The sequence below is a fragment of the Carcharodon carcharias genome, chromosome 14 (assembly GCF_017639515.1).
Source record: "Carcharodon carcharias isolate sCarCar2 chromosome 14, sCarCar2.pri, whole genome shotgun sequence".
In the NCBI taxonomy this organism is placed as follows: domain Eukaryota; kingdom Metazoa; phylum Chordata; class Chondrichthyes; order Lamniformes; family Lamnidae; genus Carcharodon; species Carcharodon carcharias.
The window spans coordinates 144,541,761-144,555,973 of record NC_054480.1 but is presented as its reverse complement, the minus strand read 5'-3'; the positions used below and the strand labels follow the sequence as shown (position 1 = coordinate 144,555,973).

General features: G+C 39.3%; 1 protein-coding gene and 1 long non-coding RNA gene across 2 annotated transcripts; one reads left to right on the top strand and one right to left on the bottom strand.

Moving 5' to 3' along the window:
* Nucleotides 1-249: 249 nt before the first annotated feature.
* oaz1a (ornithine decarboxylase antizyme 1a) lies at nucleotides 250-6,981 on the bottom strand. Its single transcript, XM_041205120.1, is given in 6 exon segments — nucleotides 250-580; nucleotides 3,715-3,800; nucleotides 4,226-4,398; nucleotides 5,039-5,125; nucleotides 5,127-5,184; nucleotides 6,806-6,981. Coding segments are annotated over 6 exon segments (645 nt in total). The 5' UTR covers nucleotides 6,916-6,981; the 3' UTR covers nucleotides 250-449.
* Nucleotides 6,982-7,340: 359 nt separating this feature from the next.
* On the top strand, nucleotides 7,341-13,911 carry LOC121286749. The gene is made up of 2 exons (XR_005945045.1): nucleotides 7,341-7,431; nucleotides 12,600-13,911. It is a non-coding gene; the product is annotated as an uncharacterized LOC121286749 (long non-coding RNA).
* The last annotated feature ends 302 nt before the right edge of the window (nucleotides 13,912-14,213 follow it).

Sequence of the window (14,213 nt, the reverse complement as noted above, 5' to 3'; positions counted from 1 at the left end):
GGAATGGGTCAAGTGGAAACAGCTCACCCAATAAGTATAACTCGACATTGATGGGAGAGAGTTGAGAGATCAGGGATTAAAATATCATCCCATATTTTACCTTGGTTTCAACAATTCCCCTGTGGCCTGAGGCAATGGTCAACAAATTTTTATTCACTCCAAGCTAAGCACATCAACAGTAAAAATAAATTTTATTTAAGATTAATGAAACATGTCAACCAAAACCAAAAAAAAAGTGTATGCAGTTAATTTCATGGTGAGCAATTTATTTGTTATAATCATAACATGCAAATATTTTGAGATACAGTACAAGTGAAATTATCCAACCAACCACCACTGAACCTGAAGATACTCCTGAGGCTGTAATGCCAGATAAGACAGAATTTCACCAATACACCTTCACAGATGGGACAAACGGAAAAAACAAAGAGCAAGATAAAAGCACATGTTTATTCTTCATCAGATGAGTCTCTTTCAAATGTATACACCATGAAGAAAGCATCTGGTCTTTTCGGGACGAGGGGATGTCCAGGTCTCACAATCTCAAAGCCAAGAAAGCTAAATGTGCGAAGCAGTGAAGCTGAAATTCAAAATGAAAAAGATGTTACTTTTATGCAAGTGGTAATTTCTCCACGTTCACTTCTGCATGGAGGAGCAGGATGGGCCATTTTTTTCACAGTTGTAAAGAAGGTGAAAGAGTCACTATTCACCATCATTACTCAAACTAACAGCTTACATATGCACAGTTAAATGTAGAAATTCATTACTTGCTATCAATGAATCTCACTACTTCCGAGTGCATTGTTGAACTGTTCACAGACAGAAGAGAATTAGAAATCACTGATTTGACCCGAACCTCTGCTTTTTATGCCATTGGTCTCAGTGCAAAAACCCTTGGTGAAATTGTGCCATGTTGAATGAGGTGTAACTGTTTTTAAAAAATGCATTTGATCATAATTACTGCTTAACAACCTCCCACCCTGAAAAACTAATTTTATTTATGGATGTCAAATTTCTCCATTCAATGATAAATTATTGCCATGTTCCCCAAAAATATATTTAAAGTTTGAATTTTCAGCTTCTACAACAATCCCAAATGCATGTCCCAATCTTTGTTTTCTATATAAAACGTGAAAGATGAAACTTGTTTATTACTTCCTGGTTTGCTGTCTGAGAGCTCCTTAATGAGACTGGCTGCTTTATTTACATGATAACATTGTGGCTGGGCAGAGATCCCTATAGCTAGCACTAGAATGTGAGCATGTCAGGAAAGTTAAAATTCAGATGAGATTGCTAGGTCTTTGTGGAAAGCTTTCTTCAAAGTCAGCAGTGAATGCTATCAGTTTGCCCAGATTCATAGATGTTTGGATACCAAGAGGGTTAAGGGATATGGGGATAGTGCAAAAAGGGTGGAGTTTAGGTAGAAAATGATCCATGATCATACTGAATGGCAGAGGATGCTTGAAGGGCCTAAATGACCTGGTCCTGTTCCTAATTTAAGTTCTTATAAATCACAATCCACGCCAATGTCTTTGGCTGACTTTGTTACAATATATGAAGAAAAAGCTGCTAAGTTCAGTATGAAAGTATCAAACAAATTAATTATTTCACAAGTCAGTTGCTTTAAACATTCACAGCTTAGTTAAACATTAGTCAATATAAACCGTAAAAGTTTAAAATGGGACAAACACTGTTGAACTAACTTGGTTCTGAACACAACATATTCCACAAGTCTTCATGCATTTATAGCTTTATAGGGGCTTATTTCTTTCATGAAGGGAATCCAGACAATGATAAATGTATTACTTCCACTCAAGCTATTCACTCTAGTGCAATTTAGGAAAAGGTGGCAAAATTGGTTAGAAAACTTGTACATTAACCGGAAAAAAAGTGTCAGATTTAGGGCCAATCACAACTCTGTGTCATGTCCTAACGTTGAATGTAAAGTCTGTTACAGAAAAACAAATGTTCCAACTCAGTAATTTTTTGAAGGTTAAGGACCAAAGTCTTTAACCTGAGTTTCACCTTTGGTATCAGCCTCATGACTCTACACCAACTCAAGGGTGCGAATGCTTATCTTGGGTGACTAAAACCAAGCTATATCTGCAATCCAGTTTGGAATTTAATTTGCTTTGTTGAGTGCTAGTCTGCCTGTACAAATCAGAAATCTACCAATGGACTTGCCTGGATCAACCTACATAAGACAATAGGTATGTGGTAGTCAAGTGCAAGTCACATTCTGGCTGTTGTACTTAAACTGACCATAGATACTGCCCCAAACCTTGCTGTTCAGATCATTATATCCAATAAAAGGTCTGCCTTTCAGATAGATAGTTGACCATTTGCCTATTTTTGGAGTTTTAATTAGTTCCAAAGCAAATACAGCCAGCATAGAATTCACAGATCATGGCACATCGATTTAATTTAAGCTACTGAAGCCAAACTCTAATCTTACTAACCAAAATCTGTGCACTGGCACATACACAATGTATTCAGCTTCAAACGCTTTAGCATTGCAGAATTTCTTTAACTGGTCAGGTTACAAGCCATTATCCATTCAAGCCATCACTTTCCACTGCACTTCAAACAGCTAAGCACAGATTCCCTTTTTCTGCCTTCATGTAAGCAACACCACAGGAACAGCCACTAGCTTGAGTTTTAAACTTGGCAAGCACCAGAATATTTGCAAAACTACTGCAGGACAGTAAGGAAGCAGATGTATATCACTTGCATTGCCACAAAGCACTTCATTTGGCAGTAACAATGTACAACTAAGGTCATATCCAGACTATGGAGAAAAGTACTGCATGACCTAGAAAAGGTCCACAGATCCATGGAGAACACTGTACTACATTGCTTTGGCTCACCATAAGCAAGTGCAGTGTTATGTCTAGCCCTTTGAAACCCTGTGTACTTTATAAACGGTGACAGGTTATGTGGATTTCAATTATTATAAAGTTTAGGAGCTTTTCCTTAGACTGATAAACTGGAATTAATCAGTGAAGATAAACTTCAAGATTACAAACAAGTTCAAACTTCAAATCAATTTCAGATCTAATGACATCTAGAAATGTCACCAAGCCTCTGGGAATGTACTTGATTTTACAGCATCATAAATATTGGAATTTCAGCCAATTTGAGTTCAACAATCAGCATGCTTTATTTGTCACATTGAAATTTTGGATTAAGGGAAGAACTTGTTCATGACAGATCTATAGTTATTCAGTTGCATCCAACTGCAGCCCTTGTCTATTGCAATTGCAAAAGTTTAGTTAGCAGCCAAAATCAAATGCATTTTGACAAGTACAACTGCAGAATTAATGGTTTCCTTTGGTTAGTCGTTTAACACTTGGCAAGATATTTAAAACAGATCAGGAGTCTTGCTAGCCAACTCAACACTGTTACTAGCACTTGCACCTGGGCCAAAACAATAGTTGAAGCCAACAATGAAGCTAGTGCAGATATAGTCTGAGCCAAAACTCCAATGCAATCTCAAGGGAACACTATTGTCAGAGATGTAACAATGAAACATGAAACTAAAACGTCTGGATTTCCAGGTTAGATGACAACACTAGAATACTGTTCTCAAATCAGACTGACTATTCAGGTGGTTGCTTATGGGGCAGTGGCAGTTAGAAATGGACGCCACAGAAAAACACCAAGGGAAACAGATTTATCAATATTACATTAAATAGTACTACTGCACTCACTTACCTCGATCATCCCTGTTCTTGTGGAAGCAAATAAAGACATGCTCAGCTTGAAGATGTTCTTCTGCAAATTCAAGCAGGATGGTAAAACTGAAAAAGAAGTGGATTAGAATATTGGGTTCAATGCTGGATTTCTTCTTAAACAATTAAAAGCACAAACTGGTTAACAGGAAAGGTGCTAATAACATTACAATCTAGTTTGAATGTATCCATTCGTCTTGCAAGGCTTCAAATAGCATTCATTTCAAAACAAATTTCATTTAAAAAATTTCATTGAGGTTTGTGGCAAGACAATCGGGCTAACTCAATGCATTAGTTGATTTTCAGCTGTAAGGACTGATCATAGGCATATTAAAATCAGATTATGATAAAAAAGGGGTTAGAATGCAAGCCTATATTTTTATGAGCTGCTTTATTCAACACCCAATGTTTAACCATAAAAATCTGAAAAATAAAAGTGGTAAAACTTTATGCACGAATGATCTGATGTAATAATTACATGCTTCACCACATACCTTTCTTTGCTTCCCTCAGGCAAGACCCCACCTGGGAGTTCAATGTACAGATTGTTGTTGTTCAATACTACTCTCCAGTGAACAATTCTTGCATCAGTAAGCTTGGACTGGAAGTGGAGAATTTTAGTCCTGCTGTTTGCACTCGAATCTTCTGTTACACTCAGCCGATTATCCTGGGAGAGGAGGTAAACTAAATATTTTCTAATACCCTTTGAAGTATATCCAAGCAATCCATCCTATTAAATTCTACAGACCAATTGTTAAATGTGCTAGAGCAGCTTTAACACAAACGCTATTGCTGTTGTCATCTAACTTATAGTCCAGGAACCTAATTGCCATGTTAATAGCAACCACTCACCAGTTTCCAAATTTTGTATTCTTTCATAGAAATTATAACTGATTGATGCCATGTGCTAGCTTCCCTAGCTTGAGCTACCCAATAATACTATCTCCCAGCTTTTAAATTTTATCTAATGCCGTTTCAAACGACATCATATACACTACCTCAAAATTATTTCCCTCTTCACTGAACTGCATCTGTCACATTTCTGCTCACTAACTGTTTCACCCTCCTGCATTTTTCCTTAACTTTGTACTATGTACAAAGGAAGATTACAGGACAAATAAAATACATTAAAAAGTCACTCACCCAAGGAGCATTCCCATCTCATTAACCCCAGGAAAGATCTATTCCCTGCTTTCCACCACCTAGTCACCTAGCCATGTAACTACATTCCCTTCATTCTTGTGCCTTTTGAAAATAATTCCAACAGATTAGATTCAAATTTTGCAACTTGAAAGCTCAATACTTACTGAATACAATAAGCTAGCTGCAAGATTGTGATCCCTTTGACCATTCCCTCGCCCACCTGGGATCTTCAAGGGTGGGTGAGGGACATCAGGAACACCACAGAGGCCCCGGACCAGGGTTACGACAGCAACTGGAGGACAGCCTGGGACTGAAAAAAAATGTTAAATGCGATTTCACACATTTGGAATCAAACAGAGAGAAAAATCAGAACACTACAGAACCTCTATCCAACTGTCCACACCCAATATCAAGTGTTGAGCTCAAACCATCTAACTAGTAACAAGATAAAGTTCAGATTAACCACTGCCTTCCGCTTTCCTCTCCTGCCTCATGCAATTTTACTGATTACAGGTGCTGTATGGGTGTGGGGTGTGATTCATTACGTTGTGAAACAGATCAAGTCAAAGGGGTAATTAATTATATACCGTGCTCAATTTTCTGTTCTATTAAAGTGAACAGAAGGGGAAAGAACTTAAACCAGTCAGGTGTACAAAGGACTGCCAATGCAATATCAGACTTGACATCAATCACCAAAAATTATAACTCATTTGCCCCACTGGGTCTTGGCACCTCAATTTGCTTTCCATCTTTCATTTACCCAAACTTTCAAAAGAGAAAAAGACCCACTTTATATTTTAAAAAATCTGAAACGCGTGACAAAATGATAGAATGAAAGGCACTCCTTTCCTGTCCTTCCATTTTCTCCCAAGTGCCATTAGTGTGAAAAATAAGTGATTAAAAACAAAAAGAGTGCAGGCCATGGAAGGAGTTAGATGCTGGGGGGGTGTGGGGTTAGAGAGCCTGGTTGGCCTCCAGTCAGTCAGTCAGTCAGTGAGAGAGAGAGAGTATGAGTGATCGGGCAGTTGACAGGCGGTGTCAATGCCACAAGACGACTTCCTGTTGCATTCCCAGTCTCCAACCATCAGAGGCACCACGTCAACTCAGCAGATATACAGCCTCGGGGGGAATTTCCCAGCCTCTTATTCCTGACACACACACACACACACACACAGGAAAAAAAAAAAATCAACCCTCGGTTCTGTTTTCCACTTTTAATAGACAGAGAAAAAAAAAAACCCCAGTCGCCATTTTATGAACCTTGTACTCCACGTTTCTCTCTCCAACCCCCAACCCAACCTAACCCCAACCCCCACCTCAATTCTTACTCTGGGTTGGACATTAACTCACCCAAATCATTACAATAAAAAAAAAATTACTAATGGAGATCGTTACATAAAGATTTATTTGGGGGGGGGGGGAGAGGGGGGAAGGAGAAAGAGAGGGGAAGCTTTTAACTTATTTTTTTGTAGAAGGGGTTGGGGAAGGAAGGGGGGAGGGGAGGGGAGGGGGGGGAGGGGGTTTGAAGAGACACGTAAATAACTACAGCCGCAAATCAATACCCGGTTCCCAGTCGAAATTTGGCGGGGGGTGGGTTGGGGGGGGGGGGGGGAGAGAGAGAGAGAGAAGAGAAATAAAAAGGATTCGTCGACGGTTTTTTTTTTAGGCATTTTTGACCGCAGTCTGGTGTCGGCTGGAAGCGAAATATTTGGGCCTATTGCACCACCACGCCCACCGCCCCCCCTCCTCCTCCCCCCCCCCCCCCCCCCCCACAGTGTGACGGAGAGCCTGGGCCTGAGCTGAAAGACGGGCTTTTAAATAAGAATAATAATATAATAAAAAAAAATAGTTGTGAAGTCAACCTTGGCTCGCGGTTTTTTTTTAAAAAAATATAAAATAAATTATTATCCGAAGCGGAGAAAACCCCCTACCTTCCGGCACTAGTATTACTACTAAACGTCATGGATGGCATTGTGTTTCCTTCTTTCTCTCTAGCAAAACAGTGACTATTCAAAATGCGCTGGAGGGAGATCTTGACCATCCGGCCTTAAAAGGGTTAGGGGGGGAAAGGTTGGGGTGGGAGAGGGGGGGGGGGGGTTTTTTTTCCTCCGCGGGACACACCAGGTAAAAGGCTCTGCGGTGCCGGACACGCCGGTCTGTAAAAGAAAAAAATAATGAGGGGGGGGGGGGAAGAAACACGAGCGAGCGAGCGAGAGAGAGAGAGAGAGAGAGAGACACACAGGAATCGCCTCCTCACACGCAGCGTCTGGCAACCAGAGCGACTGTGACGCAGCTGCCGGAGAGGCGGGGCTATTTATAGACGAGGAGGGGGGCGGGAGGGGCGGAGGAGGAAGGGGCGCGCCGCCTCATGGGAGATGGCGCTCGCGCGCTTCCCACCCCCCACCCCCCCCAATGCACCACCACCACCCCCGGCCCCTCCCCTTCAGCCGTTTAACGGCTCCTTTTTTTTTCAAATTCCCGACTCCCGCCCAGGGGTTTCATCCCCTCCCCCCACCTCCCGTCGCTTCGCCTCTCACAGAAATGTCTTCCCGCTACGGTCGGTGGATTTGTTTTTAAATATATATATATATATATATATATATAAAATAATAATTAATTTTAATAAAACACAGCCGCCCGCGTGTGGAATTGTGGGAAACGCCGTGAAAAAAGAGAGGAGGGAGAGGGAGGGGGAGGGGGAGGGGGGGGTGTTTTTTTTTTAAAAAAAAAATTGTTAAATTCAACTTTTTTTCTTTCTTCCTTCTTGAAAAGACGGTTTCAAATGTTAACGACGACCGTCGGGGGGTTTTTCTTTTAAATATATGTTTAATATGAATTTCGATGGCGCCGTCTGGTTAACGGACGCTTTTTGCGATTGGACCTTTTTTTTTTAAAAAAAAAAAAATTTGTCGTTTTTTTTTTAAAAAAACAAATATATGGATTGGTGTAAAATGGCTGAAACTGGGGTGGGATAAAAGCAGAAAGTGCTGGAAAAGGTCAGCAGCTCTGGCTGTAGAGAGAGAGAGAGAGACCAGAGTCATTGTTATTAAACTCCAAATGTTAACCCCTTTTGTTTCTCTCTCCACCTGCTGAGCTTTCCTGTTTTTATTTCACGTTTCCAGCATCCGCAGAACGAGACCACCTTCAACCTCTTTCATTTTTAAGAACATGAATTAAAACACACTCCCCCTCCCCCACCCCCACCCCCACTCCCATTCAATTAATATAAGGCCATGGCTGATCTTCAGCCCCCACTCTTTGTCTTCCTGCCCAACCTTCTGATGAAAAGGGTCACAGACCCAAAGCAAAAATAAAAAGCAAAACACCGAGGCTGCTGGAAATCTAGAACCAAAAAAAAAAAAACACCAAAAAAGAAAAAAATACCTGGGCGAAAAGCTCAGCAGGTCTGACGGCGCCTCTGCGGGGAGAGGGTCTGGGTTGATGACCCTCCATCAGAACTAAGACCTGTGGAAATGAGACGACGTTCTCTCAGATGCTGCCAGACCTGCTGCGTATTTTCCCCCCACCCCACCCCACCCCACCCCGAGTGTTTTCTGTTTAGGTTTCAGATTTCCAGCTTCCGCCGTGTTTTGCTTCTGCTCGGTGACGGTCTTAAAATCCGTGGATCTCGGCTTTAATTAATACTCAACCACTGAGTATCCACAGCCCTCTGGGGAAGAGGAAACTGGAGATCCACAGTCCTCTGAATGGAGAAATTTCACCTTGCCTCAGTTCCAAGTGGCTGACTGCTTCTCCTGAGACTATGCACCAAGTTCTAGTTCTCCAGCCATGTATAGAATTACATCCTGAAAAAAATTCATTCAGTTCAACTTTCAAACATTTCCACCCTTGCAGTGCCATATGGACAAAGCCCAGTTTTCCTCTACTCTCCCTTGCACCATTCCAAAGGGACCAGACTACCTGCGTCACCCTGGTCCACTCTTCAACCATCCCCTGTACCTATTCCCTTTACTCCACACCCGCAATCCACAGCACCTTCCCAGAGAAGCCCACAAAAACATAACCTGGCCTGCTGCCGTCCACTCTTCAGCATCACAAGCACTCTTCCCCCCACCATCCCCCAACTTTTTCCTTAGCCACCTGATCATGAGGCCCTTAATACGTTTGGGCACCTGACTGCTTGTCAAGTTTAAATGAAGCTTGAAAATTATAGAGACCTTTTTGATGCTGCTCAGCCATACAAAAGACAAAATCATGGCAATACACCTGCCACATCCCCAACTGGATAGATACTAGATCTCTTAAAGTTACTGTTCATTTATAGTAAGGAATCTCTCTTCAAGGATGAAACAATCTGGCAACTCAGCTGCTGGCTTTTTTTTTTAATTCATTGGATATGGATGTCACTGGCTAGGTCAGCATTTATTGCCCATCCTTAATTGCCCTTGTTAAGTCAACCACATTGCTGTGGTCTGGAGTCACATGTAGACCATAACAGGTGAGGACAGCAGATTTCCTTCCCTAAGAGACATTACTGAACCAGATGTTTTTTTATGACAATTGTTTCATGACCATCATTAGACTTTTAATTCGAGATATTTACTGAATTCAAATTCCACCATCTGCCATGGTGGGATTCAAACCCAGGTCCCCAGAGCATTACCCTAGATCTCTGGATTACCAGTCCAGTGACAATACTACAACACCACCGCCTCCCCTTCAAGAAAGGTTCAAACCCTGACCTAGAAACAAGTGGGATACAAACTTGTCATAACTTAAACTACAAGTACCACCCTTCATCCAAGCACTTTTATAAGGGGAAAAATAAATGAGTTTAGAAATTATTGAGGAAGAGTGCAATTGGTGCAGGCAGGGGATTTATTTTGGGTCTGGAGGCAGAATATTTTATTTTTGACACTTTATCAGGTGTAATTACTGGTACTTGCCAGATGGATATCCAAAAGAGTTCCTGAGTCAGTAATGATCAGTACATTGTTTTACCACCACTTGCACATTGGCACAAGTGGAGTTCTTATTCGTAGCATTAGGTTTAATGGTCGCCTTCTGTGTTTTAATTGTCTATAGTTCTCTACTTCAAGGATAATATTGGATTATCCTAGTGAAGAGCTGGCACAGACACCACGCTGTGGACGTTCCTGAAAGCTAATGCCAAAACAATTGTGTCAGGGCAATTTTTAGTGCAAAGAAGGGAAATAATTTACAACTACATTTTCTTGATCAGTAATGCCGATTCTGTAAAACCTCCACCGGAAACCTCTGCAGCTCATTTACTTAGTTCTGCCCCTTCATACAAAAATCTAGCTTACATGCATTCCCTGAATTTACACCACTCTCAAAGAGTTGTAAACTTAAGACTAAAGCTTTAGGTGCAAGAGAACCTAAAATCATATTTTGCTGCTTTACTACGTGCGTTTTCAGTGATCTTTTTAAAAATTCTCCTCACAGAGACCTAAAATGTATTTTCTATATAATTGATTATTTCTGGCATCAGAATAGTTTGCATTAAAAATTGAAAATTTCAATGGTAACAATTTCTTAAACATTCTGTGGTTAACATACATGCATGATGGTTTCGTGGCTTTAAACTTTTTCAATTTGGGGATTTAAAGACGTAATATGGTGTAGGTTTGGCACTTGCCTCAGGCTCCAATTGGTTTCACTGATTAACACTTATTTTATATGGTTTTTACATCCCAGGAGTTTTGGTGTAATTTGCCAACAGGAAGATCAGCGTAAATATTGGCATAACTTGGCACTTACAACATTTCAGAAAATTATAATGACCTAACAATTTTAGCAAAAATCTATCTCATTTTGTGTCTATTCTTTTGTTCCTCCATCCAATGCTATGGGACATCTTTGTTAAATACATTTGTTCTTTTACACTAGAAAGAGTCTCAGAATTGCTTTCTGAAGCCAGAGGATATATGCTTCAACAATAACTACATCCTCAATTGGAGGATATTTCAAATTCATACAAGACTCTTGATTTTTATTTCAAGCTTTATTCAAGCCAGGTTGAAAAAATGATGGGAGGAATCGTTCAATAAATCCAGAAAATCCCACCATTTATACAACACACTTCTTTTTAAGATGGAAAACTGCAAAGCATTGTTGTCTTTACATCAATGTCAAATAGCAACTTTAAAATGTGGTTACAGAGAAACTGAAACTAAACTGAAAGGCACAAGCTGTAAGCATGAGAGCAGATATTTTAAAAGCATTGAAAATAAAGCTTCTGTTCAGACATAGAAACTGCTGTATCATCTCTGCATATCTCCAAGGCATAAAACAGAACAAGCAATACTATTTGAGAACTGCATGTTTCAGGTAAAATAATTTAAAATGACCCTGTCACTTTAAATGGTCTTCAAAACTAAACAACCAAGATAAGCTGAGTCCAGCGACTGCACATAGTGCTGAAAGTAAGCATGACTATGGAAACCATTCTATTTGGACACGAATGCAGATTATTTGCTCAGAGCTTCCTCCACTCCACTGCACAACTCTAACAGGTTTTGCGAAATGTTCATGCACATAAAAGTTACAATAGCAGAATGGGGGAAATACCAACCTTCCCCCCCAGTAAATTCTTACCATAGCAACTTCTTGGGGGTTTAGCAATTGAACAAGCCAACTAAAATTTTCATTACAGCCTAAAAGCATTTGTATTACTCCATAAGCATTTGTCATTTCTTCATGTCCTGCAGATGTTTGCATTGTGTATGGAGGCAGGCTTGATTGATGTTGTCCTAACCTTGCAAAAACCTATTTTGCCATTTCTAAAAATATCATAACAATGGTCCAGATTGCAAGAGCACTTAAAGGGATCATCTACATAGAAATGATCCTGAAAGAGTTTTCTTTGCTTTTGCAATTCATAAAATTTTTAAAGGTGCATAACAGTACAAATATCAGGATAATATAGTTATGAAATAAATTATTTTACCTGAAACTTGCAGTTCTCAAATAGTATTGCTTGTTCTGTTTTATGCCTTGGAGATATGCAGAGATGATACAGCAGTTTCTATGTCTGAACAGTAGCTTTATTTTCAATGCTTTTATAATGTCTGCTCTCATGCTTACAGCTTGTGCCTTTCAGTTTAATTTCAGTTTCTCTGTAACCATATCTAGACTTAACCAATAGCAGAAAGTCAAGAGTCATCAGACACACATAATCAAACACTGAACAATGGAATACCACATTGCTCACAGTTAGTCTGGGTTTTGCAGCATGGCTGTAAAAATTAGCTAATGACCTGGCTTTTTGTTGTACAATCACTACTTAGGTAGTCCCTGTGGGGAAGTGACCTAAATAAGCCTAGAAGTCAGTCAGGGTCTAAGGCCTTGATAATATATCAAGGCTGGAAACTGTGTAAAACCCCTTGGGTGGTATACACAAAAAATTGTTTGACATGAAATGTAAATATATATTGTAAATATAACCTGTAATGGTAAGTATAGTGAGGCACCTTGTACTATATGGAAAGAAAATGATATTTACTATATATACTTTATATATTGTCAAATTTGAACAGTTATGTAATGTACCTTCAAAAAATTTATGAATAAAGTACATCTTTGGGGAAAAGAGTCAATTAGGGATTAATTGTTGTTGAAAATTTCCCGACATTAATACCTGTTTGGCTTGTCTCTTTGTTATCTTAAACTCTCCAGGTTATTCCAAGGTTAGAAAAACAACAGAAATAACTTCCTTTCTCCTATTGTATATTTCTTTTACAGATTGGTCAGTTCTGGTTGGCTGATGTTTTATATGGAGTAGAGACTGAAGAAGGATACCTGCATGTATGATGAACACTTTCAAGACCTTTATATAAATAGGTCATGTGTCCAAATTCTGAGTAGGATGGTGCTATCAAAACACTTTCAGAAGTGCAAAAAATATTCAGAAGAAAATAATCTCCACTCAACTGATAAATGATTACTGCTCTACATTGAACGTCATTTGGAGGAAACTCCAAGGGAAGCAAAGGCACAGAATGTACTCTGAGCAGGAGACTTCAATGAGCTAGCCAAGGCCTTTGTTACAATGGGGTCAACACTTCCATTTTTTTCTAATTTCAATGGAAAAGTCAAAATGAGTTAAAAAAAATGGTATTTCACTCTTGTTTTCTTTCTTGGTATAATTAGCTAAGTCAGGATTTTTTTCTCAATTGAACTCATTTGTAGTAATTCAAAGCTGTTTGGTGCTCTACAAAGATACCATAAAGAGCATCTAGAATTTGCAATCTGGTTTCCATTTTAAGAGAATCACAAACAGAAACGAAATAGATTCAAAATCTCATTATATGACATTATTAAAATAGAACTACTGTATCTCACAATTAATCCCATGTAGAAATGGTAGAATGATGGATTCACAACAGATCTGACTTTGAGCTGTAGAAATTCCTGGAAGAATTTTGTACCATTTTGCTTCGACTTAAGGATAAACTAATGTTAGTCTATAAAAAGAAAAGGAGTATTAAAATGAGAAATGTATATACATAGGTAAGTAGAGTAACATCTACTGGTTTTTATTGTGCACGACTTCAAAGGATGATGGAATTGGAGATCTTACTGCCAGTAATACATACTTCAATCCCAGGCCATTCCAAGTCCCACCCGTCAATTCTAGAGTTACTTTCATTAGTGACTCTGCTGTAGATCATTATCACACAGGATTGGTTGATATTTTGATTCTACCGGAGCTGGCACCTGTTGCCTCTCATCAGTCCCAGACTGAGACAGAGAAGACGAGAGGGGTAGCCAGAGACCTCAGCACTGCACAAAATCAGGACTTTTATACACAACAGCTTTACTTCTGACAGTATGTGAGTCGCTTTCGATGATATATGTATTTTCATTTGGTTTATTAATTATTAGTTAATAAGATTTTTACTCTTTTTTTTTATTTTTATTGCCCCTGGGTTCTGTTACTATTTCTGGAAGTGTTGCGATGTAAAACTGGAGTCTGCAGATCCAGCAAATTAATGCTGAGTTAAAACAAATTTGTCAAAATGAGCAAGGAAATTAAAGTAAAGCAAATTAGGTATTTTTTGTGTCTTTGTAAAATTTTGTTCTATTTCAAATGGAGAGTAATATTTTGTATTTGTGCGTATGTGTGCACCTATGTATGTATGTATGGAGAAGATGAGGATTTATCTAAGATAAACTTAGTCTTGGTCAAGGAAGCATGATTATCTTACTAAATTTAAACAGTGAAAATTACTCTTTAGAAGAAAAATCTCTATAGCTAAAAGACGCATGTTTGAAATATTTTTCCTAAATGCTTGAATGTCATTGTCAATTGTTCAATCAAACTAGATACCTAATCTGGTTATTGACCTCTGCAAG